This window comes from Neovison vison, chromosome 5 (genome assembly GCF_020171115.1).
Source record: "Neovison vison isolate M4711 chromosome 5, ASM_NN_V1, whole genome shotgun sequence".
Taxonomy (NCBI): domain Eukaryota; kingdom Metazoa; phylum Chordata; class Mammalia; order Carnivora; family Mustelidae; genus Neogale; species Neogale vison.
In genome coordinates, this window is record NC_058095.1 from 12841896 (window position 1) to 12868785 (window position 26890).

A 26890-nucleotide genomic window follows, 5' to 3' on the forward strand; every position below is an offset into this window, starting at 1 on the left:
GACATACAGACCTCATTCTGCCTATCTCTGCAATGTCCATGTCTGTGTAGATGCCTCATACGTACACCTATTACATTTCATCTCCTCCTCTTAATCTGTCTCATGTCAGTTCTTAGTCCAGCTAGAAGAACCCTTGAAGGGGAGAGAAATTCTTTCTCCTCAACAGTGACCAAATAATATCCACTGTGTGGCATACCACATTTTGTTTATCCATTCATCCATTGAGGGATATTGGGGTTGTGTCCATCTTTTATCCTTTGGGAGTGCGGAAGAACAAATGGAGAGAGAGAATCTTAAGCAGGCTCCATCCCCGATGCAGAACCCAATGCGGGGCTTAATCTCACAATCCTGAGATCATGACCTGAGCTAAAATCAAGAGTCGGACGCTTAACTGACTGAGCCACCCAGGTGCCCCATTGTCCACTTTTTGTGACTAATACTGCTGTGAACATAACCATACAGGTTTTGTGTGAACACACCTTTTCAGTTTTCTGCATGATACACCAGAAAGTAGATGGCTAGGTCATATGGTAACTTTATGTTCAGCATTTTGAGATGCCAACAAACCGTTCTGTAAAGCAGCTGCTCCATTTTCCAATCCTACCAATGCCGTATGGGGTCTCCAGCCACTCCGCATCCACGCCCACCCTCACTGTTGCTGATCTTCCTGATTCTGGTTTTCCTGGCGGGTGTCAAATGGCATTTCATTGTGGTTTTGACTTTCATGTCCCTAATGGCTAATGATGTGGAGCTTCTTTTCATGTGTTCATTGGTCATTGTATGTCTCTTGTAGAGAAATGTCTATTCAAATCCTTGGCCCATTTTATAATTGGGTTGTTTATCTGTTCATCATTGCAATTATAAGAGTACTTTTTTATTTTAAGCATGTCTTGTTGTGTGAGTAGAAAACCAAATGGAAAATATTTTAAACACCAAAGAGACATTATAAGCAGCTTGACTGACTTGTGCTATAGTTCTGTGTAACCTACTTTTAGGGATCATTCTGGTTATTGAAGAAATCTGAACTTGATAATATAAATATAGTAAATACAGCACATATATAGAATTGTGAATCCTTTCATAGCCTGCTGGGCTGGGTGCTAGAACTACAGAGGGGACTACTAAGTTAGTGGAGATAGCTATTCTCCATTGAGAGCATTTTAATATTTATGGATCTTTCATGGTATATAAATTCAAAACTCATATGTGCCATTGAGACTGTTTCCGTTGGAGGTTTTTTGTCTTTAGCTAAGTTGTATGGAAACTCAAGAGATAAGTATCTCATTTGTCGTATTGTGAATTTCTCCAGGAGAAGAAAACCTTTTTTCTTGCAGACAGTTGAAGGAAATTATCGTTTCTGTCTTTAAATTATCATAATTGGGTTTCTCCGTCACAGACTTGTAAAACTATGGGGTATGTATAAAGTCATGTTTATTCATCTGATATTCTGAACATAAGTACACTAAACTTGATTCCGTTAATTTCAGAAGAATAGAACATTACATTTAGAATTAGGCAAGTATACACAAGTTGCAACTGTGTACAAGGATTGTTTCTATTTCCATGATAAAGTCACATCTGATCTCCAAATCTAATTAGCAGCTGTTTATTGGTGTATCCGACCCACCACAGCTGACTTTTCCCACGTCTGTAACGAGGACACCACCAGCAGGTGGGGTAGGACACTGACCCTTAATTAGAGTTCTCAGCCAGAATCCCAGAGCCTGGTGCAGGCTCCTAGGAGTTGAGTCAAGGACAACACAGCAGTGGCTGTGAGAAACAAAAACAGGGGGTCAAATTGCACAGCAGCCTACAGAGTTATTTACCAGATACACAGAAATGGATCTCAGTATAATAAATACCTTCATTGGTCAGTGCTCTGTGATAATGTACATGTTTCCAGGCTCTGAATTTTTAGGGATGCTGGAACAAATTGCTGCAGACTGGTAGCTCAAAACAGCAGACAAGTTGTCCCTTGAAGTCCTGAGGCTAGAAGTTCAGCATCAAGGAGCTAGTGGGGCCATGCTCTCTCTGAAGGCTCTAGAGAGTCATCCTTCCTTGCTTTGTTCCCTGGCAACTCTTGGCACACTTTGGCTTGTGGCTGCATCGTTGCAGCCTCTCTGCCTTTGTTTCCACATGGTCTTTTTCTCTCTTGGGTCTCAGTGTGTTCGCTCCTCTTTTTCTTTCTTTTTTTTTTTTTTTAATCTTTTTTGTCTTTTTTTTTTAAGATTTTTATTTATTTTTGTGAGAGAGAGAGAGAGAGATTGAGTGCACAAGCCCCGGGATGGTGAGGGGATGTACAGAGGAGAGGGAGAAGTAGGCTTCCTGCTGAACAGGGAGCCTGACATGGGGCTCGATTCCAGAACCCTGGGACTGTGACCCAAGCTGAAGTCAGATGCTTAACCCACTGAGCCATCCAGGTGCCCCACTCTCTCCTCTTCTTATAGGGACACCAGCCTTTGGAGTTAGGGCCCTCTCTAACCCAGGAGGGCCTCTTCTTAATTTACCAACTGCCTATGCAAAGACCCTGGTTGCAAATAAGGTCTCATTCTGAGGTCCCAGGTGGACAGGAATCTTGGGGGAGCGGTATATGGAGTGGCAGGTGCTTACCCGCTGTTCAACCCAGGGTGCAAACCCAGCCACTTCATTTCTCAGGTACGACTTTTTAAATGATTGTAGGTTTCCATGGAAGTCAGCTCCCAAATGAAATAATCTAACAAAATCCACCTCAAAAATTTGGGACGTGGGTGTTTGTATGTTTCAGGAAGGATTTTTTAAAAATCCGGAAGGGAACTAATGCTGTAGAGTACATACCATATGATAGGTACCTTTGTATACGTTACCTCTTCTAATTCTGTGAAGTTACCTTCTTTTATAAGTCCATCTCATCCAAATATGTGACTCTTAGCCACTTGAGAGCTGATATGGAACCGATTCTTTAAGCTACGTGAACCTCTTTTCCTTATCTGTGAAAGTGGGGGGGCTGTTTGTACCTTATACAACATTGTGGCTACGAAATACCATATTTGTCAAATACGTAGTATTCCACAAATGTCAAGTCCTATATCTTTCCTGGCTCTTTTAGCTGAGCATGCATTTTTGTCTTTATGGCCAGAGAGGGTTTAGGGATAGATGTATTGCAGACATCCCAATTTTGCGTCAAGACCTGGTTAGTAATCATAGGCCTATCAGTTTAGACTTGCACGCATCTGTATACAATAGAAAATTCCAGATGATGGCAGATGAACTAAGAGCATTCTCTTCTCTCTTGTATGAGAGGAGTGTGTAGGGGAGCAGACCAGGATTTATGGAGCAGCTCTCCCATTGTCTGGCTCTGTCTCCACCATGCAGTCTGAGCTCATGGCTCCTGGACACAGCCAAAAAGGGCTGCTGAAGCTCCAGCCCTCACATCTGGGGTGCGTACCACAATATGCCAAAAAAAAAAGGGGGGTACCTCTTCCAGCTGAATGACCTCCTCTTAAACAGCTTTTCAGGAAGTCCTTACACACTTTTTTTTAAAAAATATTTATTTATTTATTTTAGACAGCAATCAAGGGAAAGGGCAGAGATAAAAAGATAATCTTGAAGCACACTCCCTGCTGATCACGTAACCCATTGTAGGGCTCCACCCTCGGACCCCAAGATCATGACCTGAGCTGAAATCAGGAGTCAGTGTTCAGCCAGCTGAGCCACCCAGGCACCCCAGTCCTTCCTGTGACATATCTCATTTGTCACATGGCCACACGTCACTGCTAGAGAAATGTTTTCTTCCACTACAAATCTCAGTGTGCCCAGCCAAAATGGGAATTCTGTTACAAAGGAGAGAGGGAGAGAGTAGACAGGGAAGGTAACCAGCATTCCCTACTGTAATGGGATTGTATCCCATAAGGCTCTGAAGATAAGCATTGAGGGGATGAAGGGCCCAATCTGAAAAGTGAGCCATAGACGGAACCCTGTTTCTGGGCAAAAAAATCATGGTTTAGAACAACAGTCCTTGCCTCGGGCCATGCTGGCTTCCCCCTGCGTGAGGGGACAGGGAACGGAGTTCCAGAGTCCCTGTGACCGGCATTAGGACATGCAGCATTTTACTTCGAGATCCAGGCTCAAGAAAAAGTGCTCCATGCTCTGGTCAGCCATTTTGCTGAGTGAGGTTTTAGGCAGCAAGACATTCATCACTGTTCTGAATCCTGGTTTCCGAAGGCAAGAAAAATAGACAAGTCTCTTTGTAATGCACGGCCTGAGGGCTCAGTCCGAGGGTCTCTGGCTGGGGTCGAGCAGATCATGACCTGCTGAGTGTCTGTGAATTTTAGTTCTGGGGAGAAACAAAAATCAAAATGAGGCAGAAATCCACACATTAGGTAGAATTTGGCACATTGAAGTGGTGCCATTGAAGTGGCTGTCTCCTCACCCCGGTAATGATGATGGGAAGAACATTGCACCTTCAACCCTAAGACGGAGGTTCTAATCCTGCCCCGGTGCCGGAGAGCCTAGTGTCTGCCAGCACATCTCTGCTCACATGTGAAATGAGGGAGGTGCAGTGAGGACGGAACTCTGTGGCGCCGGGATCAGTTTGCCGGCGTATTCGGTGCACGCCTCGGACGTCTTCTCGGGGCCTGCCGAGCCCCAGCCCCATGCTGCGCACTGCTGCTGCAAAGCGGGGACTCGCACAATGGCCGTTTCCGTCCACCTCTGTGATTTACACAGAGGGGCTTGGAGCTGCGTGTGTAGTCACCTTTGTCCCCAGGATGGCAGGAACCACCAGGTGGGACCTGGGCTTCCGAGAGACCCATGTGCTCTGAGCCATCGTCACACACTTAATGAGTTGTAATTGCAGTGAGCGCCGTAAGCGTCTGTGCCAGAGGGACGCAAGCAGAAGGGAAAGAGCAGGATGGCTGGAAGCTGAGGCAGGAGAGGGGGCCGGGAGCTGGAGAGGAGATCTCACGGGCTTTGGGGAGCTATGGGAGGGCTTAGAGGGTGGGGCCGTGGCCAGCTTCTGGAGGGGAACTGGGGGGCCAGATTCCCTGTGGCTAGGGAGTGGGGCCCGGGGGGTGTTGAGTAAGGCAAGGACACAGGTCTGAAGAGCTCACAATATTTTTTTTTTTAAAAAAAAGGAAGAAAGAAATCGTTCCTCATCTATAATTCTGATTAACACAGAACATTTATAAACGACAGCCTCTGAAAAAGTGACACAGAACGCGTTACCACATGTCATCCCCGTCTCTTCCTAATGAAAAATGTGAGGAGCCTGAGATCAAAGGACACAGATGTTCAGGCGCTGTTTCTTCGCCAGGCCTGACGGGGACAGGAGGATGGACCGGGTTTTAAGTGTGGAATATCTGCTCTGTTTCATGTCTTTCAACCTGACTAGGGATGGGCTGTTTCTCTGCACAGTTGCAATCTGGTTCTTGGACTCCCCCCGCCCACCCCCCGGCTCCTTGGCTGGGTTGGAAGCCTAACTTTGTTCTCTAGGTGGCCCCCAGTCCGTCTGTCACCAGCCATCTCCTGTCGCTGTCTGACTTACACCAGCTCCGTCGATATCAAAGGAGAGGATGTGAGATCAAAAGAGAACAGATTTGATGACGAACCAGGGGAAACAGGCCAGGGTTTGTCCCTAATGGGCCTGTTCCATCCATTTGGGTGAATTATGCATGAACTGGCAAGGACCAGCCAGCTTAGGCAGACCTGCCTCCAGCTACCAAAACCCAAATCCAAACAGGGAAGGAACCACCGGGCACCTTCCCAACTGTGGCCACAGATGGGCACGGTGTTTCCCCTCCCTTCCTAAAAACCCTGCTGAAATCGGGTCATTCAACCATCTGATGACCACCAGGCCTGCCTTTGTCACGTTCTTGTAAAGAACATAGAGGACTTTTGGAAATGAAGCACCTTGATGACTCTTTGGTTTAGTGGGAACTTGTGTTCCAGTGAGAGGTACACGAATGTTGTTTTGAACTGATATTGAGATTTTATCAGGCTAAGAGGCTAATAATGTCTTAAGACCTTGCTGGTGCCAGAAACTTATTGTGTCCTGAAAGATCAGTTGGCCCCGCAGGGTCACCTTGGAGTACGGTCAGAAGAAATGCTACATTAGTTTTCAGGTCAAGGGGGACTTTATTCTTTCAGCGCACTATTGAAGGAGTCTGGTCTGGAGATGTCAGAATCGTCTCCATTAAGCTTAGCTTGCTCTTGCCTTCATTCTTGCCTACCTTCTCATTCATTACTTCCCGCCCAGGTGAGCATGTGTCATCTTTGCTAGTCACTGGCCACTATTGATGCATATTGCAAGTGTTTCATTTATAAAACAGATGAACTATCCCTAGACCTATGAAGACTTTTTTTTTTTTTTTAACCATGTTAAAAACTTTCATTCCACGTACTGTTTTGAGAACCTTCTGGGCATTGAACAGCTCCAGGATTGTCAAAAATAAGTAGCAGACATCAAGTAACAAGGGATTACAGAATTTGAGACTTTACTCATGCATTTTAATAAGAATCTGACTCAGGCATCTCATATTCTGGGGAATGTACTACATGTGTACGCTGTGTCGGCATTCTACAGGGACCTAGGCGAGGCTAGGGGCATGGATCTTTGCTGAATATCTAAAGAGTTTTAACTAGAGAGTGTGTCCCACTTCCTCCCACGTGAATTTCTCCTCCCTCCCTCCCTCTCTTCATTTACTCATCCATCGTTGATCATCTGTGTTCTCTTTTATTAATTTCTAGCATCTCTAGACTCTCCCCGGCAAGTAGGTAAGGAGGGGGAGCCCATGGGGTGAAATTGATCCCACCGAGCATAATTAGCCCCAGATATCACGTACCCTCCCCACAAGAGCTGAGAAAGTTAAGACTTCTAGACTGAAGGGATACGCCAGCCTTGGCAGTTTTGCGTGGTATTCTAAAGCAACTGAAGGACCAACAGTCAGGAAATAACATTGCATGATGGCACACACTGCGTGCCATTGCTGACAGGGCTGCAATGAAGTCTGTCTCATTGAATACTGGATTATGGAAGTCCGAGCTGGTTGCAAAAAGAAGCAAATTGGGGGTCTCTCGTCTCTTACCCTCTTCCCTCTCATCTGTGTAAAGTATTCTAACTTAGTCTATGACCCTGGCAGGTGGCTCTGGGTCTGAGGAAACCCTTAAAGCCAAATGTGGAGGCAGAAGCATTAAGAGCTTTTTAACAGTGAGAGCAATAGCTCGTTGGATCTAAGTGGGGCTGCTGCGGGTGTTGGTTTGGGGTTGTTTTGTTTTGTTTTGTTTTTTCTTTTTTTTTCCCTGGGAGGAAGTGACAGTTAAATGCCTGGCTCTTCCACATGGCCTATTTTCCCCATGGGAAATTTTTAAAAATATCCATTAAGGCTGGTTTGTATATGCCACAGAAGGGCCTAATATGCCCCTCAAATGAATATCATTATCTTCATCTATGAAATAAAGGCTCTGAGGGCTGGCAAGGCTGAGCAGATTTCTCCAAGCCACGGGTCTTGGCCAAGCTCAACGGTGTTGAAACCCGTTCTCTTTTCTCTCCCCGACTCAGTGTCTCAACACAAAACCCCATTACGCAGATGTTTTAAGAAGTTTATGATAGTCCCTTTTCAACTGCTGAAAAGGAGGGAAGGAGAGAAGGCAAGCTGTTTGTAGAATACCCAGAAGTCTCCCCCCCCCACCTTTCTTTGCTTTCCTAATGCCATTATGACATTATACAGTAATAAGGGGGCTAGCTTGAATGTGGGCAGTTATTGCTTAGAAACAACCCAAAACATCTAAGAAAACAGGCATTTTGGAGCAATTAAGAAAGAAAAAATCAGGTCAACCACACTGTCACATGTTCCCTTAAATGGCCACCATGGGGTCATTGAGAGCACAGATCCATCAACAGGGGTCCCATACAGAACAGATGGTGTGGCTTTCAAACAGCAATGCTCCCTTGATGAGCTCTGTCCCCCTGCCCAGTGAACGGTAACAAGAGAAAGAAGCAGAAGCCATGCTCTCTCCTTCTTCCAGCTCTGGGAAAATTTGATGAGATGGGGTAAAAAAGATAAAACCACTCAGCCACCCCTTGGGCAGCCTAGTTAGCCTGTTTTCCTGAGATTATGAAAACTCCAGCTGCTTCTTCTTTTTTTTTTTTTTATAAGAGTCGCCCCAAATCTCCATTTCCAAAGAGGGAATAGGATCACATCTGGTCATAAAGAGCTGTTCCATCTCCAGCTAAGAAGCTAGAAAGGGGAAGCAACAGTTTCAGGAAAACCCAGCTTTCCTGGAAATGACCTGCAGGCTTGTGTTTGCATCTGATCGGGCAGAGCACAAGGCTACATCTGTAGCTGCAAGAGAAGCTAGAAAGGGCATTTTGTCAACTAGACTTGTCTTTCCAACAAAACCCAGAAATCTCTAAGGGGAAGGAAAAAGAGCAATGGACTTGGGTCAGGAACCGAGGAGTGTCTGCCGTGGGAGGAAATTTGTGTCCCAGTACAAGGATGCTGAGTGATTCCAAGAAGTCAAAGTGAGCATGTTTTCAACAGCACACGGACACTGTGAGCCGGTCATGTCCTGTCCAGATGCCTGGCCATCAGTCCACAGGAACTGGAGACATTTACTCTACCTGGAAAGTCCCAATTTCTCCCGAACTCCCTCTCAATTATTCTCTGTGTTTTCTAGGGGGAAATAGATCTGTCTTGCAGCTAACAAAATAGCCTTGAGGCTTGAAATCCATTTTATCTCGGAGCATCTGAAAATAATTCTGCTCTGAAGTTCCATGATGAAGTTGTCCTCTGGTGATGGAGGCAAAATAAATCTATATCCATTCATCACCACAAGTTCACTTGGGCTCTTTCAAGGACTTAGTTCCAGCCTGTGCATCGGCTTCTAACACCTCTTAACCCCTGAGAGCCTAACGGGGGAGGAGCCCCAGATTCCATGGAGAAGACTCGGGTTGATCTTCATGTTTGTCAAGTGAGGAGTCTCCCTTCTGTTCCTGACGTTTTGGATGGAGCTGTCCTAGTCAGTGAAACCTCGGGGCAGTGGCCTGCAGAGACCCATGAGGGCCAACCCAAGAGAATGGCCAAGGGTTTGAGTTGCATGAAATGAAATGGCCTTTTCTTGGCGATAATTTTGCAGTTCAGGTGTGTCTATTTTTCTTTGAAGTTCATCAAAATCATGATTCTACTCATTGAGGCATTCTATCCATGGAGGACCTCCTAGTCCCACAAGCCCCTTTTTCCTGCTGTCCTTCCTGCCTAAAGACCTACTTTGCAGGGAGCCTGGGTGGCTGTTGGTGAAGTAGCCAACTTTTGATTTCAGCTCAGGTCACGATCTCAGGGTTGTGAGGTTGAGCTCTGTGATCAGCGGGGGGTCTACTTGAGATTCTCTCTCCCTCTACCTCTGCCCTTCCCCCCCATAAAAATAAATCTTTTTTTTTTTTTTTTAAAGGACCTACTTTGCTCTAAATTTGCTATTGTAAAACCTGGTATAAGCAATTAAATTTTATCACCTCTGACATACCACTTGGTCTATCAAGCAAGAGGATCATTTGCTCCATTTATGAAGTAGAAATTTCTTTAGATCTTCATCAGAACCAGATTTCTTTATGGAATCGTGGCTCTTAGGATGAGAGTTACTTGAAAACATTAAGCCTGAATGCTCCATTGATGAACAGGGTGCACTTTTGAAGACAGATGCCGGTAGCTGACTTGGTGTTCATGCTGATGTATTTTCTTAGGAAATGTCACAGAAACGTCCGAGAATGGCAAGGGCTAACAGCTAGTCTAGTATCTTCTCTGGCTGCATATAGGTTCTGTATGTGACCAGGAAAATCACACTGCAGGCATTGATTCAGTTGTGTCAAAATAACTCCCAATCCTCTGATGTGTTTGCTGTGTTAAACCTTAGCAAAGACTGGCAACTAAGTTCAGAGAGTCCGCGTTAAAAAAAGGGTCTTTAAAAGTGCATGGAATAACCATCATGGTACATCTGCAGCCTGCAGACTGCTCGTGAATGCTGAGTTCATAGTTAATCACATGCAGACAATGGCCATCTCCATCTGTAATCTGCAAAATGAGATTAGCAGTCACCGAGGGAAGCCAGTTGCAAACAGATACGTTCATAACCAGAATTTTGGTTGTCACGATCTTCCGCAAACATGTATGGAGTTCCCCGGAGATGTGAGATACGGTCTCTGATCACTTGAGTTTCTTGGCCATCGGGAGGCAATCCAGGATCTGGTCCTTCCCCCAGAAGTTCATGAAGAGCCTGCTTTATGCCACGACCTGTTCTGGGTACTGGAGGTTCAGCCGTGAACAAAGCAGACACAAAGTCCCCTCTACTCAAGGAATTTACGTTTTAAAGAAAAAGCAGAATTTAAACAAGTAAAAACTAAATAAGAAAATTAATTTCAGATTAAGTGAAGAAATAAATGAAGATATTGAATACAGAGTATCTGGAGGGCTCCTTATAAAAAGCATTAAATTCCAGTATAGCTAACATACAGTGTTATAGGGGTTCTGGTGTACAGTGTAGTGACTCAGCAATTCCGTACATTACTCAGTGCTCATCTTAACTGCGTGGAGGAGTCCTTTGGATGGAGAATCAAGGAGAACCTCTCTGAGCAGGAGGAGAGGGGAAGCTGAGCTGAACCCTGAATGACAAGGAGGCATCCATGTGAAGAGCCTAGGGTGCCTGATTCTGGGCACAGGGACAGCAAGTGCAAAGGCCCTGAGGTGAGGACAAGGAAAAGGTATATGTAGAGAGCAAATAAATAACAAAGATCCTTTATAAACTTTTAGAAAACAGTAGTTAGGGTGGGAGCTGACTCTGAAACAAAAGAAGGAAACCATAGGAGAGGCCATCAGAGGAGGCCACCGGGAGGAGGCAGCCTACCAATGGCCTTGAGGCATGTGTAGAAGCCATGCTGAGAAGAGGCAGGGGCAGGGAGAGGGCTTTTCCCCATAGGGGAGGGAGGCCTGTGAGCAGACACCAAGGCTAGCTTGTGGGGTGGGCAGGTGATAGGGAGTCCTGTGGGGAGAACGGAGGCTAGGCAACTGGATTTTGGCGGGACCAACGCAGTGGGGAGCCAGTGGAGGTTTTTGAGCCACAAAATGGTGTGTGCTAGGCAGCGAATGGTATAAAGGAATGTGGTCAGGTTGGACTTGTGGAGTGGGGCCTGAAGCCTTCAGGACACTAGATGTGTGGCTCTAAGTCCTGGCTCAGGACAGCAAAGCGGGGTTCACATGAAAGTCCGGCTCAGAAGAGCCGTCCAGCCACTGATTCATAGTCCCGCCTGGTCATCTACAGAGAATCCGCGGCTCCCTCCCAGTGTGAGTCTGCATCTTGGGACCTCTGACGAGGAGGAGGAAGAAAGGAGCATAGACTTGAACATACAGGGTGTCTCTGGAAGGGGTTCTAAATCTGTGGCATCCAGCACTGTGACCACTAGCCACCATGGCTATTGAAGTTGGAATGAATTACGAGTAAACGAGAATTTTAAAATCCAGCTGCTCCGTAGAAGCCCCCACATTCTGAGAGCTCAGCACAGAGCTGCTGGTGACTGTGCTGGACAGGACAGGTTGTGAGGTGTTCCCACGCTGTCAGAAGGTTCTGTTGGACAGCGCTGGGCTGGACCCCCCCGTTGGCCTGATGAACAAAGCGCTCATCTCTCTGTAGATCGTAAGAAGGTCTCCCATGGCAATTTTTTTTTTTTTTTGGTCCCAGGCTACCCTCCCTGTTGAAATTTCTACATGTACAGGATATACGTGCTCACACATACCAGTTAGAGTCTTTGTGAAAGTACATTGGTGTGGCTGTCCGATGCTCTAGGCTTGATTCAGAAGAATAGAAAAATCACTTCCTAGAAAGAACAGAATGTTTCAATTGCATGTGATCATGGAGGCTGAAGACAATTACAGCCTGATTTCACTTCTCTGGAGGAGATGGTTGTAAAGGAGAGGGCCACGTGTGCTCTGAAACGCAAGTTCATCAGGACCCTTGGTGACAGTCTTTAAAATTTCTTGACTTACATCCCTCGCTGTCATTCTGTTTCCCTCTAGTGGAATTAAAGGGTATCTGGCTTTCTCCTCCAGCCCGGACATGCATGCAATGGTAGAAATGGGAATCCATGGGCCGCCTGGGTGGCTCAGTGGGTTAAGCCTCTGCCTTTGGCTCAGGTCATGATCTCAGGGTTCTGGGATCGAGCCCCACATCGGGCTCTCTGCTCAGTGGGGAGCCTGCTTCCTCCCCTCTCTCTGCCTACTTGTGGTCTCTTTCTTGCTTTATCAAATAAATAAATAAATAAAGTCTTTAAAAAAAAAAGAAATGGGAATCTATAGATATTAAGAATGAAACTTCTGTTAACCTTTGTTACCATTTCATGATACATTATTAGCTGCTACTTTACATTTTGTGGGGTATTTTTCTGTTCTCAGGGGGAAAAGAGTGTTCTGCTGTATGTCCATTTGTGTTACCTGGAAAACATAAGTTTGGGCATCTACACTATTATCAAATTCATTTCAGTGCCTGAAGGAACCTTCATGCCCAATCGATGCCTGCATCTGCCTTGGGTTCAACATCTAGGACAGGGTCGGACCCATCAATTGAGTCAAAGGCTTGGGTTGAAATCTTGATTTTACTGCTCCATAGCCATGGATCTTTCTTCATCCTAAGCTTCAGTTTCTTGTCCTTCCCGGAACCCTCCATGGCCATGTCATAGGGGGAAAGGAAATGATGCAAGTCCTCTGAGACCTAAGTGTTCACACCTTGTCCACCCACCGCAGCATCCTCTCAGGAAGAATGGATAAACAGACACACTGGAAATGTGTTTCTGAGTCGTCTCTATATAGCTGGACCAACAGGGGTCTAGGGCAGCCTTCCAGCTGGTCATAGTGGACCACCAGCTGCCATTCGGTTTTGTTATGTTTCCCCTTTTGCTTTAAATGTTGATTTTCCCCCCTTCAGTTTAAGCCAGTTAACAAGGAGGAAAAAAAAATTTTTTTTTTTTTTTTAGAATACTAGCTATCATGGTATTTCTGTCTCTTCAAATAAAAAGAACATCAGTTAGAGGTGTTCGTGTAAAGATATTTCCATGCCACATGCCTCCCTCGCCCCCCTCTTTCCAGACACCTTCTCCCAACCTCCCCCTGCAGGAGGGGAGAAGCAGGCACGGAGGCTAACCCTCGTGGGGCCAACAACCTGAATTTCTGCCTTAATTTAGCCCTTCGTGAGGAGCAAAACAGCGTGTTCCCAGTGATATGTTTGCTTGATGTTGGTTGTATGTAACAAAAGCCAGAAGAACACAGTTCAGACGTGCGTAGTAGGTTTCTGCCATCCCAAGGGCAGACTTCAGATTTCTCTAAGAGCTGCGCCCATCACGCCAGCAGCTGGAGACATCGGATCATTGGATCGGAGGTCTCTAATGTCACCCTCGTTCTTCTAGGGGAGGTCTGAGCAGGTGCTGCTGTGGCCAGCATTCTTCAGGCCAAGTTCCAGGAGGCATTTATTGCTTGGGATGCATTTAAAGTCACAGTTGAAGGAAAGTGCATTTGTGTTACCTCCCATTGTTTAAAAAAAAAAAAAAAAAAAAAAAACAGAGGAAGAGAAGAATTCCTCTATATAAGGCGTGCAGGCCCTCAGGCCACCAGCACACAGCCTCCCAGCCCGGAGATGCGTGGACAGAGATGGGCAGGGAGCAGCGGCAGATGCTGAGGGACAACACAGCTGTCCCAGAGAAGGCGCCTCTCACGCGGGAAGGCTGAGATGGAAAGGTCTCACCCAGGCGCAGCTGCAGAGCCAAACCCAGAGCACCCATGCGAAGCTAATGCCAGAAATAGAGATTTTTTTTTTTTAATTTGTAAGATGTTCTGCCATTTTATGGCTTTAGACCAGTCATCCTTAAGTGACAAATGGTTGGAGATTTACTATCCAAAAAAAAAGGTGGGGGGAGGGATTGAAGAACAAAAAGATATGGGTAGAAAGAACAATAAATCCTTGAGAAGAGAGCAGCCTCAGAGAGGGGGGGGGGGGAAAGGCAGCCACCATTTTGTGGCAGCTCTCAGCAGAGAGCGGCCGGGGGGACACTAACACAGCAACAAATGCCTCCACCTAACAAAAATCAAGGAGAAGCCGTGAGTCACGTATCACTTTTTATTTTTGTATTTTTATTTATTTATGCTTAAGCAGGCTCCCTGCTGAGCAGAGAGCCCGACACGGGACTCCATCCCAGGACCCCAGGATCATGACCTGAGCCAAAGGCAGAGGCTTTAACCCACTGAGCCGCCCAGGCGCCCCCATGTGTCATTTTTTAGCCAAATTGAAAACTAGTTTCTGGTAAGCTTGCTGAAAGGCTCAGCAGCCATCCAGCACAGCCCGCGTGGCTTTCATCAAAATCAAACCCCTGGGGGCGCCTGGGTGGCTCAGTGGGTTAAAGCCTCTGCCTTCAGCTCAGGTCATGATCTCAGGGTCCTGGGATCGAGCCCCGCATCAGGCTCTCTGCTCAGTGGGGACCCTGCTTCCTCCTCTCTCTCTGCCTGCCTCTCTGCCTACTTGTGATTTCTCTCTGTCAAATAAATCAATAAATTCTTTAAAAAAAAAAAAATCAAACCCCTGGCTTATATAAGCTTTTTTAAAGCTTATGGTAGCTTTTAAATTTCATATTTTATGTTCATTCCATTGGCCCAAGGTTTCTAGGAGCTAAGACGTTTGCACGGTGTGTGCTCACAGACACAGACGGTAGTGTTGTTTACAAAAGTGAATAGTAAACCAACATCCAGGGCTTGGGGATTGAGTAAATCAGCGATGGTAACTCCACGTGATGAAATATGTAGTAAAGGGTGATACTGCCTTGTGTTTAATGAATGAAGAGATGTTTAGGATGAGTTGTTTAAAAATAAAGACCCCTCCCCCCCAAGACCATCACTCTATTTAGTATGATTCCCAAGAAAACACACACGCTCATCTTTCTTGGACGAATGTGTCAAAATATTAACATATATGTATATAATTTCCTTTCTACTTAACCATACTTTCTAGTTTTCTTATGAATATGATTTTATCTGCATAAATGAATGGGCAGATCAACAATTGAACACTAACAAGTGACTACAAAATTTGGCCATAAGCTGCACATTAAAGAAAATACACATTAGGGCAGAACTAAAAAGATCACTGGCCCTCAGGTAGTAAATCTCTGTCTCTCTCCTTCTCTCTCTCTCTCCCTCTCCCTCTTTTTAAGAGTGCTTGTGAAGAAGGGGAGGGACTGAAGGAAGAGAGAGAGAATCTTAAGCAGGCTCCACGCCCAGCTCGGAGCCTGATGTGGGACTCGATCCCAGGATCATGACCTGAGCCAAAATCAAGAGTCAGATGCTTAATCAAGTGGGCCACCTAGGCACTAGGGAGCTAGAGCTAGAGCTTGGAGGCCTTGCTATTTGGAAAATATTTATTAGGAGTACTGCATGAGCTGGAGAGGGAATCAGACGTACCTAAAGAAAGAAAGAATCCTGCCCCCTCTGAACTTTGCAGTCAGGAGAGAGAAAGGGATACACCTTCTGCCTGCTCTGTTGCGTTTGATCAGTTGAACAAACACCAGCTGCTGGGGAATCTTCCAGCATTTTAGGGAGCTGTGAAAATCCGCCTTCTTGCAAATAACATACTCTTCCAAGCCCATGACAAAGAGAAGGGCAGCATCTCCCTACCATGAAATGCTAGGTTCAGATTCTGTCCCACATGTCTTAGAATGTCAGGGTTTCTCATACGACCGACAACCCAATTCTGTCTTTCCTAAATTAAACAGAGAAGATGGGCTCTTGGAGACTCTTGAATAAATATGTTTCCTTTTATCTCTGATGTGTTCTCAGATAGTCCTATAAACTTGGCCATGAATTTTTTTTTTTTAAGGGAACAAATCACTTTGTTCAGGGCTGGCAAGGGTTCACATAATTAAAATGCTTCTTATGTTCCTATTTTATTTTCCTTTCAAACTGTGGCATTGGAGCTAACCAGATCTTTAATTATCACAAACATTATTGGGTGCTTTAAAGAAATGCTATAGAAATTTATCTAACAGAGAACAGCTCAGTGCTTGCCAGAGGTTGGGGATGGAGGGGGTAGCATGTGACTGTAAATGGATTAGTACAAGGAGGCTTCTTTGTGGTGATGGAGCTTTTCTCATCGTGACTGTAAATGTGATCAAATTTGCATGGGGCTATACACATCCACACAATGAGTGCGTGTAAAACCTGGTAACATCCATAGGGTTGTGTACCAATATCTGTTTCTAGGTTCTAATCATCCACTCTGGCTTTGTAAGCTGTTATCATGGGGGCAGGGGTGGGGGGGTGGGCGGAAGCTGGCTGAAGGGTACCAGGGAACTCCACTCTTCTTACAACTTGTGAGTTTAAAAGTGACTTCAAAATAAAAACTTAAAGCAGAAAAAATATATATTTTTTTTTAAATGCGAGATTTTTCTGAACAGATCACCATTCGAAAGGTTATCCTAAAGCTAAATAAAGCAATCACCATGCCTAATTGAGTGGGCGAAGAAACAAAATATTTGAACGGTTTCCTTTAGAAGAGTCAGTATGACTACAGGAAAGGGAAAAAAATCTATCCAGGAAACAAACATGTCCACCAGTTCCTAAATATGTGGTGTGTAGATAGAGACACTGAGGGGCATCTGTGGAAGATTGTACTGTCCCCCACTGTTTGCTCCACCACCTGTAAAAGGAGGATGGATGCCACCATGCCATGTGGCTTGCAGGTCCCCCCTAGACCAGGACCACTTCCACCCAGGGTCAAGTTTGCCCCTGTGCCTTGCTTTGACCCGTGGTGAGCCAGGGAGGGAGAGGTGGGAAGTAGCCACTTGCAAGAAGCGTTAACAGATTTCATTTTTGGGTTCTACCTCTTCCTTTTCTTTCCCTGATAATGGTGTATCCCAGACAATGGCTGTCCCTTCATCCCTTGGTCCTAAAATGAGCAGGCAGTGCTCCCACTCTGCAGCCCTGACTTATAACCTGAGAGAGAAAGAAATGTATGCGATGCTAAGCCAATAAGATGGGGGGGGGGGTATTCTTTGCTGCTAAGTTAATATAACATCTAAAAGGTAGATGGCTTATTTGATACTCCAACTTAAAACTATATTTAGTTGACCTTAAAACCTACGAGCTTTCAAAGTTTGAAGTTCTAATCCATTCTTTTGTCCTTCCTCCAATAATGTAAAATGCCAGTAGACTTTGAGCAGCTTTCTCTGGGTCTTTGTGGATTATGTTATTACTCAGAATGCTTGCTGCCCCTTCCTGGGAAGGATTACATACACTTGCCCTGCTGATTCCCATCACAGCCGCATGTCTTGCTTTGGCTGATGAAATGTGAGCAGAAATGATGGCATCATTGCCAAGCTGGAGATTTAAGAGCTGTTGAGCAGTACTGACATTTGTCCTTTGCCATTAGACTGGCCACGTCCCAGTTGGGGGCTGCCCTCTAGCTTGGGTCCCAGGGGAAAGAGTGAGAAATAACTGCTGGTTGTATTGAGCCACTTGAAAATTAGGAGGAATTTGTTAGAAAGTTTGTGATTTGTTAATGCAGTGTAACTCTACCTCTCCCAAACAAGACGGGACCTGAGCCACACCTGGAATCTTTGCCACCATGGATGTACCACATGGCACATCATCACATGTCCGGTACATAATTTCTTAGGTGACGAAGAAATTGATAGCCGGATAGGAGAGCCCACATTTTTAAATGAAGAATAGTTAGGCTTTGTGGTTTGAATATTTGCACATTTTCAACATCTGATTTTAATACCATACTTTCATACTAAACCATCAAAGATTCTTTCGGAATTGAAAAGCTATCACTGACAGGACAGGACTCTATGTCAAGTTTTTGTCCTGAGATGATGGCAACGTATAGAATTGATTACGGAGGGAGAAGATGGTTATGTTATAGTTTTTAATTAAGATTTCCATTTTATTGATGGCTAGTGGTGCCGGATATCTGCAGAGTGAGTTCATTCAGACACCTTCTCAGCCGAACGCTGGGAAAGCCACAAATACAGTCCATTCATCACCAGTTGGAACAGTCATGCCCCAGTTTCTTCCACATGTCCGTCCTGTCCCTCAAATGGCATCTCATGATCCAGTGGAAATATAACCAAATACATTCAGCTGGGATTCGGGGTACTTTAGCTTGCATAGATAATGTATGAATTCATTCTTTTCAACTTAAATCTTTTCAGATAGCGTAAGTTCTCCTCTCACAGTTGTTTCTGAATCTAGTCTGTCACCACACTTTCCCAGAGGCGTTTTATTTATATATCTATCTAGAGGAAAGCTGTATTATTGTTCTATATCTGGGGTTGTCTTTCATTCTGCCTTCTACATAAATGTCACTTTTTATGTTCCATTCTGCAGCTCACTCTTCTCACTAGACAATCTACCGGGGAGATCTGCCCACATTGTTACTGAAAGATCTAGCTCCTTTGGTTTAACTGCTACATAGTATCCTACAGTATAAATATATTATGGTTTATTTAGCCATTGTCTTGCAGGTAGAGAGTTATGTAGCATCTTTTTAAAAGAGTTTGCCACTTTGTATTTAATGATCATAGCATCTTGCACAACTGGGCGAAGGGCCCATAGGAACCCTTCTACTAGCAAAGCCTGGCTTGACAAGTTAGTTCAACTATAAAGATGAATGTTATTCATCAGAATAATGTAGGGTTACATTAAGATCAAAAATTAACTCACCAGAAATGGAAGTTCCTTGGTTCTTCCTTAAGGCAGGCAACATTCAACAAGACCAGTGTAATCTAAGGCCAGGTGCATTCCCTACATCCAAACATAGTTGACCAGGCTGATACCACAGCCCGAGAAGGGCTGTGGGGGGCTTGTGCAGTACATGGTGTCCGATGTAATAATCATGAGTGATACTCAAGTTACATAAAATCTCCCTGCTCATGTGATCTGGTTTTGGTAGTATTCTCTCATGGTAACATAAAATAATTTAAATAGGAATTTTTAAAATTATTGAAGAAAAAAAAATCCTGCTTCCCAAGAAATTTAAGATCTCAGAAATGATGCCAGATTCACCCTTGGAGCAATGTTTTTGGTGTTGCTTGTGTAATCAGCATGTGGGTGACATTTAGACCCGGGCTTGGCTTTAAAGAATGATTCATGAGAACACATCAGATGGTGAAAGTGGAGAATTTTCTTTGGTATTTAGAAGAAGCAGCTTGAAGGAACCACACTGCTCTGGGCGATGAAGGCAGCCACCCTGCAGGCTTCGCTCAGTTAAAAACAGAATCTTTTCCAGAACATCTTAAAGTCTGGACTCTGGCCCTCAGCGACAGCCATTTCGGTGCTCTGTGAGAGACCTGTGCGGGCATTTCAGAGGCATTCAGATACGGGTGGGAAATTCAATGCAGGCTGACCTCCAGCCAAACGCCTGCCATTTTACTAATCAGATGAAAAGGGCTTTTGAAATGATGTCTGTTCTAATGTAAACATCAAAAGGCATCCTTGATTGCCAACCTTTAGGTAGGTGAGGAGTTTAACCCTCTGGAGATTTCACATCATGTATTGGTGGACGCCAACCTTGAAGGCCGCCATTCAAAGCGTACCTGGAGAACACCTTCCAGATAGTTATAGATAACACGACAAGAAGGCATCTAGGCCATTTAAAGTACCAAAATTTTGTGCAGCAGAGACCCATGGGTTTATTTTTAACAGATCACATAAGGATGGTGGCTGGGATGATTTTGACAAAAGACTGACAAGTCCTGGTGGAAATGTAGAGCAGTGTCTCCAAGGAAAGCTAATTAAGTTGCCGTAGTCTAAAACTAAGATATGAGAAACAGACCAGCAGATGCTTTCGGTAGAACTTGAAATTTTCATTTGTTCCTTTCCTCTGAGAGGTCTTAGATTTAGATTTGTGGGTTAGGCTTCATTCGTTCCTATGAAAATCGGTTGAGTCAGAAACTCCTTTTACGCCCCCCCCAACCGCGTCTACGACAGAAATATCGGAGCTGAGTGGCTCCCCCTTTCCTTGTAATATGTCAGGCTTGTGGCTGGTGACAGTAGGTTTCATACTCCACTTAATGAGAGGCTGCCAATGTCTAGGGACGTTCTTAAAAAAAAAGAAAAAAAGTCAGATTTACATTATTGGATGACATGGGGAGGTGTTGCTAACTTGGTAATACTGAAGGCTTGGGGTAGACCAGCCATTTGGAGGGGGGGCACTGAAGTGAGGCCAGACTTACCTTAGCTACGATGTGGGATGAGTTTACCTAGAATCCTCAGGTGAACAGTGGTGAAATAGGCTTTGTTGAAGACTTTGTACACGTTCACTGAAGGCTCACCATGTGGGAGACAAATGGTTTTAGAGGAAAACAAGACAGAGGCCTGTCTGCGGCATCCAGGTGGCTTTGCAGTCCTGGAAGACTCCGGTGTGTTTCTTTTCCCTTTTTTGCCCCAGTTTCCAGGAAGCTTAGAGAGCAGGTTACTACCAACCCTTCATTCCAGCCTTGGTTCTGGTCCAGTTGCAAGCTCAGCAGGAGCTTTAGGACCATCCCTTAGCCTCCGGGGCGTGGCCTGCAAGTGTGTGTCTGTGACGCGCAGGAATGTGTGGTCAATGGAGGAAACCGGAAAGAGGAGGGAGACAGTAATAACCTTGTAAGTAGTAGGATGTGGAGTGGCGTAGGAGAGGCAGAAGCCACGTGTCTTGGAAGGCCAGACGAACGAGGAAAATTGTGACTGGTGCTGGAGAGTCTGGAAAGGCTTCCGGGAGGAGGAAGCAGCTTCATTAGTCCCATGTTTGGTGTTTCCGCATGTGGGCTCCTGGCGTAAGATGTTTGGGCCAGGTGGAGGGAAGGGCCAGAGCCACACGAGAGAAGTCTGGGTTACCAGCACCCATTGGAAACGTGTGACTTACTCACCTTTGATGGCCATGCCCCCTGGCTGGCACCGTCACTTGGGTGAGTGCTCGCCCAGCCTGTGTCCTGAAATCATTTGGTTTGGAAGAGCTGGTCAGTGGATTGTGTATTTGATAAATACACTCCTTGGGTGGTGGTCTGCCGGAATTCGTGGTGTTTAGCCAGCAAATATTAGCGTATTCCCTGTTCGGTAAAGAGTGTGTGTGGTTCATGAGCCGTCCAGTAATGATACACGCGTGGGAGGTACATGTGCGGGATCTGGTGAAAGCCTGAAGTGGGCGGTTAATGGCCTTGTCGTGGTGTCAGGTCCTGGTTTTGCCGATGTGCTGTGCTTATGTGAGACGTTATCCCTGGGGAAGGCCGGCTGGAGCATATATAGGAACAGTCCGTACTATTTTTACAAACTGCTGGGAGTCTTAAAATACATCAGGATAAAAATTAAAAGTTTGTCTTCGTCTTCAAAGCAAGAATCAAACGGATCGTCTCATCTGGCTGTTTTCACGCTGGTATTTTGGCACTGGCCTCCCTCCTGTGCCCTCAGCAGCCCATGGGCACTCCTGACAGCTGGTGGGCCCTGGGAACTCTGCCCCTTTGAAAGTGCTGACCCAGTCCCTTCGGATTCCCGATGAGGAAATCAGAGCCTGGAGAAGTAAAGCGCGCCACTAGCTAGCAGCTATGGATAGGAACAGGAAGAGCCTGGAGCTTTTCAGGACAGTTGCTTCTGTAAATCAGAAGTCCTAGCTCTTTAGCTAACACTGTGGTTTCTTTTGTCAGACAAGGTGAGATTAATTCAACTGCAAATGAGTGTCTGTGCTCCTGCATTCCATTTCTGCGGAGACAGAGATGAGCTGTCTTGATGTGGGAGCGGTACACAGGCAGGTTGGCTCAACGGGCTCTCTGTTCACATGTCACCACCCAGTGGGGGGCACTTGCCTGGGAAGGCCACTTCAGGGCAGAGGACGGGAACTCAGAACCTCAGAGAAAGTCCCCTGCCTCCTTGCCAATTGGGCCTCCAACCCAGCCGCCCGTGAGCCCCAAAGTTGATCAGCTTTCCTCTTCCGTCCCGTTCTGATCCAAGGTTTTCTGTTGGAAAACCTTGAGCATCTTGGACTTTACTTCCAAGGATAATGTAATTGTAATAAACTTATATTTACTTAGGGATTTGGGTTTTGCAAAGCCCTATCTCGTACATTCCCAAAGATGGGCCCCATCCCCAGGGCTATGACATAGGGATATTTCTGCTTTGTAAATAAGTGACATGACTTGTCCATAATTGCTGAATTTGTATCAGGACTAGAGTCCAACCCCAGGTCTCCAGAATCCCGGTAGAAGCTCTTTTTGTAGGAGAGGTCCTGTCCATTTTTAAGCACCTGCACACCCGTGAAGATCAGCAAACAGGGGTTACTATTATTCTGTTACTATTATTCTCATTAACATAGGCGTGATCCTTGGCCACTCATGATTTTGGAGCGTGAGGACTCCAGGACTTGGTCATTCTCCAGACTTCCACAAGAGGTGGAAGCAGTGGTTTCCTCTCTTCCTACACCTCCACGCGGTTGGGGCCTGAAGATGCCATATGGGGATCGGAGGAGTAAGACTTAGATTTTCCTGAAAAGTGAAGCAAGTCGCGTGTGTGCCACATCAGTAGAGATCTGTGTGACAGCCCACTGGCAGGATAGCCGCCCCGGAACCGCCTGGCACGCACAGACTCCAGAGGGCTGAGTGTGAGCTGCCGTGCGTTCTTTATCTAGGGCCGGTTGTTGGTGCCTTGCTTCTGCAGGGAAAGCTGGCTGCTTCCTTTCCCCTAGCATCCTCTTTGCCCTCCATGTGGTAGGATGTAACCTTTGCTGTCAACATGGGGACTGTTAATGGATATTGACACTGTTCTGTGCCCTCAACATTCTGCCGAACATCTGGAAATTGGTGCAGTGCTCTCACGGAGGCTAAACCCAGGCTTGAGACCATGCTCCCAGCTACTCCTTGATAAGGACGATCATCTCCCAAGGATGACATTGATTTTTCACACCCTAAGGGACATTAAGGAAGGAAACTGATGACCTGACTCAGTATTGCCAATCACCCACACACATCTGCGCCTGGCGTCCAGGAGGCACTTACTAGATATTTGTCAAGTAACCTTCTCCAGCAGCAGATCTCAGTCTTGAGCGTACCTGCCAGTATTAGGATCACCTGAAGGGCTTGTTGAGACATGAAGCTTGAGGCTGCACAGGGTCTCTGATTCAGTTGGTCTGGGGAGGAGCTAAATAATTTCAGACAAGTTTCACGTCATGCTGGTGCCATGTAGAGAAAACCATGGTCCAGAGGAGATTGGCAGAGGTTTTCTGTAAGGGACAGATTGCTAATAATTTTAGGCTTTGTAGCCATATTTTAGGCTTTGTGGGCTCTGTCATTACTTCTCAACTCTGCCCTTGTAGCCACAGAAAATATATAAATGAATGAGCATAGATGTGTTCCAGTAAAACTTTATTCATAAAACAGGTGGTAGACTTGTTTTAAAAAATGTTATGTTTGGGGAAAAAAAAAAAATGTTATGTTGGGGCACCTGGGTGACTCAGTAGGTTGTCTGCCTTTGGCTCAGGTCATGATCCTGGGGTCTTGAGATGGAGCCTCCTATGGGGGTTGGTGTCCCTGCTCAGAGGGGAATTTGTTTCTCCCTATCCCTCTGCCCCGCCCACTCGCTTATGCTCGCTCTCTCTCTCTCTCTCTTTCTCTCTCTCGCAAACTCTTCGTCTCTCAAATAAATAAAATCTTTTTGAAATGTTGTGTTGGCAATCTAAAACTTTGCTTTAAAAAGAATGGTAAGAGCCAAATCTTCATTCTGGGTGGATTTCTTTTTTTTTTTTAAGCTCTTGGATGAGAATCAATGTTAAAGATGCAAACATTGGTCAAATCCTAGCTCTATTATTCACTGCCCACGTGACTTTGAAGGCACTAATGTCTCTGTAGAGAAGAAGATAGCCATACAATTTGTCAGGTCTGAGTGATATGTGTTTCATGTAATGTTCTTTCTACTATCGTGCATGATTGAATTATTCCAGGATTTTCAAACTCATGACTTTTAAAACGTAATTACAGTTGACCCTTGAACGACACAGATTTGAACTGCATGGATTCACATACACACGGATTTTCTATAGTACCTTAGATATATTTTATGTTTTTCTTAACATTTTTTCTCTAGCTTACTTGATTGTAAGACTGCAGCATATACTACATATGGCATACAAAATATGTGTGAATCGACTCTTTCATGTGCTTGGTCAGGCTTCCAGCCAACAAGTGGGGGAGGGAGTCAAAGTGATACATGGATTTTCAACTGTGGGAGTGGGTGTCGATGCCCGTCACCCCCATATTGTTCAAGGGTCAACTGTATAATTCATTGGCATATGTGGCTTGGATTTGAGGTTTCAAAGTCAACCAAAAGATGAATCACTTTACAAAATCAAAATCCCCTTTGAAATGCTCTCAAACCACCAGCACCTAGCCTCTTAGAAGGTGGAAAGCTAGGAGTAGCTTTCTTTGGAAATGCACAGGAGGGAGAAGTCGGCCTCAGGGGGTCTGCAGTGGAGCTGTTAGTCTCCTGCCCTTCCCCCAAACCCTTCTCCTCTGTTGTCTTCCTTAAAATTCAGTTAATGGCAGCTCTATATTAACTGCCGATTGGGCCACAAAGAATGATTCAAGAAGAGGAATTTAGTAAGGAAGTATCCTGATATGGGCTTGAGGATGAAATTGTTTTATATTTCAGGCAGGACCTAAAGATCTTTTGGCTCAACCCTCCGCTTCTGCATATTAGTCAATGGAGGTCCAAGTCCTAGAGGCACCGATGGAAATAGATGGACCCTCCTTTGCATTTAATAAGACTGACTTGTTTTGGCCTCATGACAGCCCCGTAAGAGAAGCGCTGTTAATTTCCCAGTCTACAGATGAGGCAGAAAGGATAAGTTTGTCCAAGGTCATGCTTCTGGGAGGTAGTAGCCATGGGACCGAACCCAGGCAGTCGGACTGCAGAGTCCGTGCTCTTTGGTTACGACACTCAGCTGTGTATAATGTTGATTTTCTTATCTGTACTCTGCGAACTGAGGAACAAAAAGGCTACTTGAGAGAACGCTGTCTCGTACCTTTAGTAATCTGTATGCCATGCTAGGGAAGGTAATGAAATTGCAGCAGGGGGCTAGGGGAAAGTGTGCTTTCAGTGCAGTTTCCAATTTTCACCTCATTATCCTGGAGTTTGCCCATGCAAATGCGTATAATGCTTTGGAAATAGTGCAGAAGCAGGAAGAGGTCTCTGTTGGTTTGGCTGCGTATCTGGTCTTAATGCTGTATTTCAAGAAAACTTGCCCAAAAGGAGATCACCCCAGGACCACTGAGTGGATCCAGGGTCACTCAGTTCATAAATAAACTCAGATTTTTGTGTCCACCGTGTGCTGCAGCCTGTGCTGGACACCAGATACCGCGATACCACGACGTCTAAAACCCGCTGCCTGCCCGCAGGCACTTTTACGACTTTAGGTCCCAAAGTGGCAACAGCGCTGGAAACCCTGGTGTGTGCACTTACACCCTGTAAAGAAAGGAAACATGGGCATTTACTATATGGTCCAAAATGGGCAGCCTATTAAAACACGATACGATGAAGTCTCCCCCTGCCCCACCCCCTGCTGTATTACCACAGAGAATAGCATAGAGTCTCATACTGAACCTTGGACATGGAACAAGGAGGAAATGGTGGGACCCGACCTTGGCTTTGTCCAAAAATGTGTTCCTTTGATGATGGAATAAACAATGTGCTTCTTCTCCCCCTACCAGGACCCCAGAAGCAAGCACAAGTTCAAAATCCACACCTATGGAAGCCCCACCTTCTGTGATCATTGTGGCTCCTTGCTGTATGGACTTATCCATCAAGGGATGAAATGTGACAGTAAGTAAGTTTTCTTTTCCAGTAGATGATGAGGCTCTGCAGCTGATACCCCGGGTTTTCAAGAGCACCTCAGCTTCCGGATCTTTTCCACCTCCACTCATCAATAAAAGAACTCGTTCAAATACGTACCACACCAAAAAAAAAAAGTGTAGGACCACTCCACCGTCAAAATACTCATCTATTAAAATCCTTACTTGCCTAATTGTGAACCAACACCAAAAACAAACAAACAAAAAAAAACACCAACCCCACCCGATTTATAAACGAAGTTAGTGCTGTCACGGGTTTGTTTGTTTTTTTGTTTTTTTTGTTTTTTTTGTTTTTGTGGTAGAAATCTTCAGTCACTGTAAAATACAGGATAGCCAAACCCCAAAGCAAATGCCATGTGTTGAAAGAAGAATCCCCACCTCCAGATTCCACATTTGGTTCGGCTTCAAAATAAGCTCAGCCACCATAGTCATTATCTTCCTGTGTCTCTAATTAGTGGGTGGACTGTGGAAAAATCCAGTAGGCTCTCCTTAAAACTGAAACTATGATGAAAATGAAAACCAGACCTCCGAATTTCACTCGCCCTCCTGCACATTCACGGACAGACCAGATTTCTATCAGGCCAGTCAGAGAGGGAACCCCCAAAGGCCACGGACAAGGATAGCAATCAGCCCCTCCATTCCTCCCTTTCTGTTCTGTATGTATCATCCTCAAGCGCCAGGTAGAAAGGAAGACAAACCTGGAATCTCTTCACTTTGATAATTCTTATAAGATTTCCCAGGCCATTTACATGTTTAAAAAAAAATGTATACTTTTAAGATTAAAAAAAAAAAAAGTAATTACTGAACCTGTTTTTCTAGTCAACAGGGGCGTGTTATGGAAATGTCAATATGTTGCCATTCATTAATTCCTTCTATTATGGCCAAAGCTTTCTAGGCATATGCTACATGGGGCAAAGACAACGTGTATATAAAAATCAAGGTGAAAGGAACATTATAGAGCAGATGAATAGTTTCTCAGCACATAGAGGTCCTTTACCTTGGAAGCTGTCAGATTTTACA

At 45.2% G+C, this 26890-nt stretch overlaps 1 protein-coding gene across 1 annotated transcript in view; it reads left to right on the forward strand.

Annotated features, from left to right (window-relative positions):
- PRKCA (protein kinase C alpha) overlaps positions 1–26890 on the forward strand; it is a 392310-nt gene that overhangs the window by 241111 nt on the left and 124309 nt on the right. The window contains exon 4 of the mRNA XM_044247588.1: positions 25730–25841. Coding sequence (XP_044103523.1) covers positions 25730–25841 — 112 coding nt within the window. The remainder of the gene's footprint in view (positions 1–25729; positions 25842–26890) is intronic.